The sequence below is a fragment of the Protobothrops mucrosquamatus genome, unplaced genomic scaffold (assembly GCF_001527695.2).
Source record: "Protobothrops mucrosquamatus isolate PMUCROS unplaced genomic scaffold, P.Mucros_1.0 scaffold3116, whole genome shotgun sequence".
Classification (NCBI taxonomy): domain Eukaryota; kingdom Metazoa; phylum Chordata; class Lepidosauria; order Squamata; family Viperidae; genus Protobothrops; species Protobothrops mucrosquamatus.
Window position 1 is genome coordinate 36,519 of NW_015389120.1, and position 2,901 is coordinate 39,419.

The 2,901-nt window shown below is 46.5% G+C and overlaps 1 protein-coding gene across 1 annotated transcript in view; it reads left to right on the top strand.

Moving 5' to 3' along the window:
• The window catches only part of LMNTD1 (lamin tail domain containing 1), a 19,945-nt gene that overhangs the window by 10,206 nt on the left and 6,838 nt on the right, over positions 1 to 2,901 (top strand). Inside the window, exon 6 of the mRNA XM_015826412.1 lies at positions 533 to 705. Within this exon, the coding sequence (XP_015681898.1) occupies positions 533 to 705 (173 nt within the window). The remainder of the gene's footprint in view (positions 1 to 532; positions 706 to 2,901) is intronic.

Below are 2,901 nucleotides of genomic sequence, written 5' to 3' on the forward strand. Positions count from 1 at the left end.
GAAGGTTGGAGACCGGACGATAGTTAGCTAATACATCTGGGTCCAGGGAAGGCTTCTTAAGGAGGGGCCTCACCACCTCACTGCAACCGTCGTAAATATGAGTCAGTTGCTAAGCATCTGAATTTTGATCATTTGACCATGGGGGATGCTGCAAGTGTGAAAAACGGTCACAAGTCACATTTTTCAGTGCCGTTGTAAACTTCGAACAGTCACTAAATAAATGATTGTAAGTCAGAGTTGTATTATGATTTCTTCGAACGCCACCTAAAAGGCAAAATAACTTCGGAATTCACTCTCTTTCCACATTCAGTCTTCTATATGTTTTAGAATAGAATAGAGCTGGAAAGGACCTTGGCAGGTCTTCTACTCCAGCCCCCCCCCCCCCCGCTCAAGCAGAAGAACTTATACCATCTCAGACACATTGCTGCTATAGTTTATCAATGCAGAGATAAAATTCTAACGGGTTACCTTATCAGTTGAACCGAGGGAGTGAGATTTCAATCACTGGACACCTGGGTTTTTCTTTTTATAGAGAGAAAAGGATGCCCCCCATTCTGCGTCCTCCTCAGAATTCGTGGTGCCGAAGTCCGAGTTCTCCGACACACCCCCATTATTCTCTGGGGAGAACCCTCCCACCGGGCAGCAAAGAAATCCATATGTTGAGCCAAACGAGGACCCAAGAGGTGAAATCTTTTCCCAATCTTGGTGAGTTTAAGATCATTTCTAGAGGGCTGGAGTGGCATGTTTGTTTGTTTACATATATGTGTCATGGTTCCGACAGATTAAACTCTTCAAAGAACTTCGAGGCATTGTTAACCTTAAAGAATCCTTATTTGAGTAGCATAGCATCGGCACGTACATAAGCAAAGCCAAAATCTGAATTCCCCTCCCCTGAGCACATGGTATCAAAGCACAATTCCCTCCTCCAGTTGACAGTCATAAATCACATTCCCCAATTAGTTTGAAATGTGGGCTTCCCCTCCAGCTCTCCAGCCCTGCCAATTCTTTATCATCTCTTATTTCAATAACCTTGGTTCTCACACTAGGTTCAGTGTTGTTATGTCTAGCTAGACTCTCATGCACATTCCTCCCCCCAGTATCATCTAACTCTAACTCTAAAAGCAAAAGCAAAAGAAGAAAATGGTTGCATCTCCATCTGTTGTCAATGCAAAAACATCCGAGTTAGGAGCGTTGACACTATGTAGAGGTAGTCCTCTACTTACGACCCCAATTGAGCCCCAAAGTTTCTGTTGCTAAGCAAAACATTTGTTTGGTGGATTTTGTCCCGTTTTACGACCTTTATTTGCCACAGTTGTTAAGTGAAGCACTGCAGGGGTTATGTTAGGAAACATGGTTGTTAAGTGAATCTGGCTTCCCCCACTGACTTTGCTTGTCGGAAGGTTGCCAAAGGGGATCACGTGACCCCGGGACTCTGCAAAGAGTCACAAATGTGAGTCAGTTGTCAAGCGTCTCAGTTTTGATCACGGGAATGCTGCAATGGTTGTAAGTGTGAAAAACGGTCATAAGTCCCTTTTTTCAGGGCCGTTGTAACTTCGAACGGTCATTAAATGAACTGTTGTAACTCAAGGCCCGCCTGTATTGTGTCAGTAGAAATGTAATAAAGGTGACCAAAATGAAAGATTTCAAGCTGGGCCTTCCTGGCATCAGTCCTTCCCAACACCTGTTGGTAACTATTTGTGTGTGTTGTGGCCACAGTAGTAACAAGGTTTGCAGTTATGATATTTCTTTGGGGAAGGTAAAAATGAGATACTGGAAATTCTTTGGGGGAGATGGTGTTGTGAATGATGAAAGTTTGAAGAAAGAGATAGCAGACTGCAAACCTCCAGGGAGATGGCAGCGAAGAGTTTCAGTACAGGGGAAAGGAGACATTAAACCAACACACAGCATGAGCATAAAATTATGCATTCCACACAGATGAGATCCACATAGGGGACGGAGAGGGAGGGGGAGAGGGACAAGAAGGAGGAGGAGGAGGAGGAGGAGGAGGAGAAGGAGAAGGAGGAGGGGAGGATGGGGAGGAGGAGGGGAGAAGGAAGGGGAGGAGGAGGAGGAGGAGGAGGGGAGGAGGGGGAGGAGGAGGGGAGAAGGAAGGGGGAGGAGGAAGAGAAAGAGGAGGAGAACAAGGAAGAGAACGAAGAGAAAGAAAAAAGAAGAGGAGGAGGAGAATGAGGAAGAAGAAGAATAGGAGAACGAGGAGGAGGAGCAGAAGAAGAAGAGGTGGTGGAGGAGGAGGAGAACAAGAAGAAGAGGAAGAAGAGGAGGAGGAGGAGGAGGAGGAGGAGGAGGAACACAAAGAGGAGAAGGAGAACAAGGAGGAGGAAAAAGAAGAAGGGGAGGAGGAGAACGAGGAGAACAAGGAAGAGAAAGAGAAGAACAAGGAAGAGAATGAGGAGAAAGAAAAAGAAGAGGAGGAGGAGGAGGAGGAGAAGGAGGAAGAATAATAGGAGAAGGAGGAGAACGAGGAGGAGGAACAAGAAGAAGTGGTGGAAGAGGAGAATGAGAAGAAGAGGAAGAAGAAGAGGAGGAGGAGGAGAATAAGGAGGAAGAGGAACACGAAGAGGAGGAGGAGGAGAACGAGGAAGAGGAGAAAGAAGAGGAGGAGGAGAAGGAGGAAGAAGGAGGAGAACGAGAAGAAGAGGAAGAAGAAGAGGAGGGGGAGAGGTAGAGGGAGGGGGAACAGGAGGAGGAGGAAGAGGAAACTCTGCCATGTACAATGACTTTGTAGTTCCTTAAAAGCGGCTTGCGATGGTTTGTCGCCTATGGTTAGCGGTGAGAACGTTGCACTGAAATCCTCCCAAAAGTTTGCAGAATGAGCTAAACACCTTATGGAAATAAGGCCGAGCCCCTCTTTTGGTTTGCCCACAACCTCATGCCTGCTGC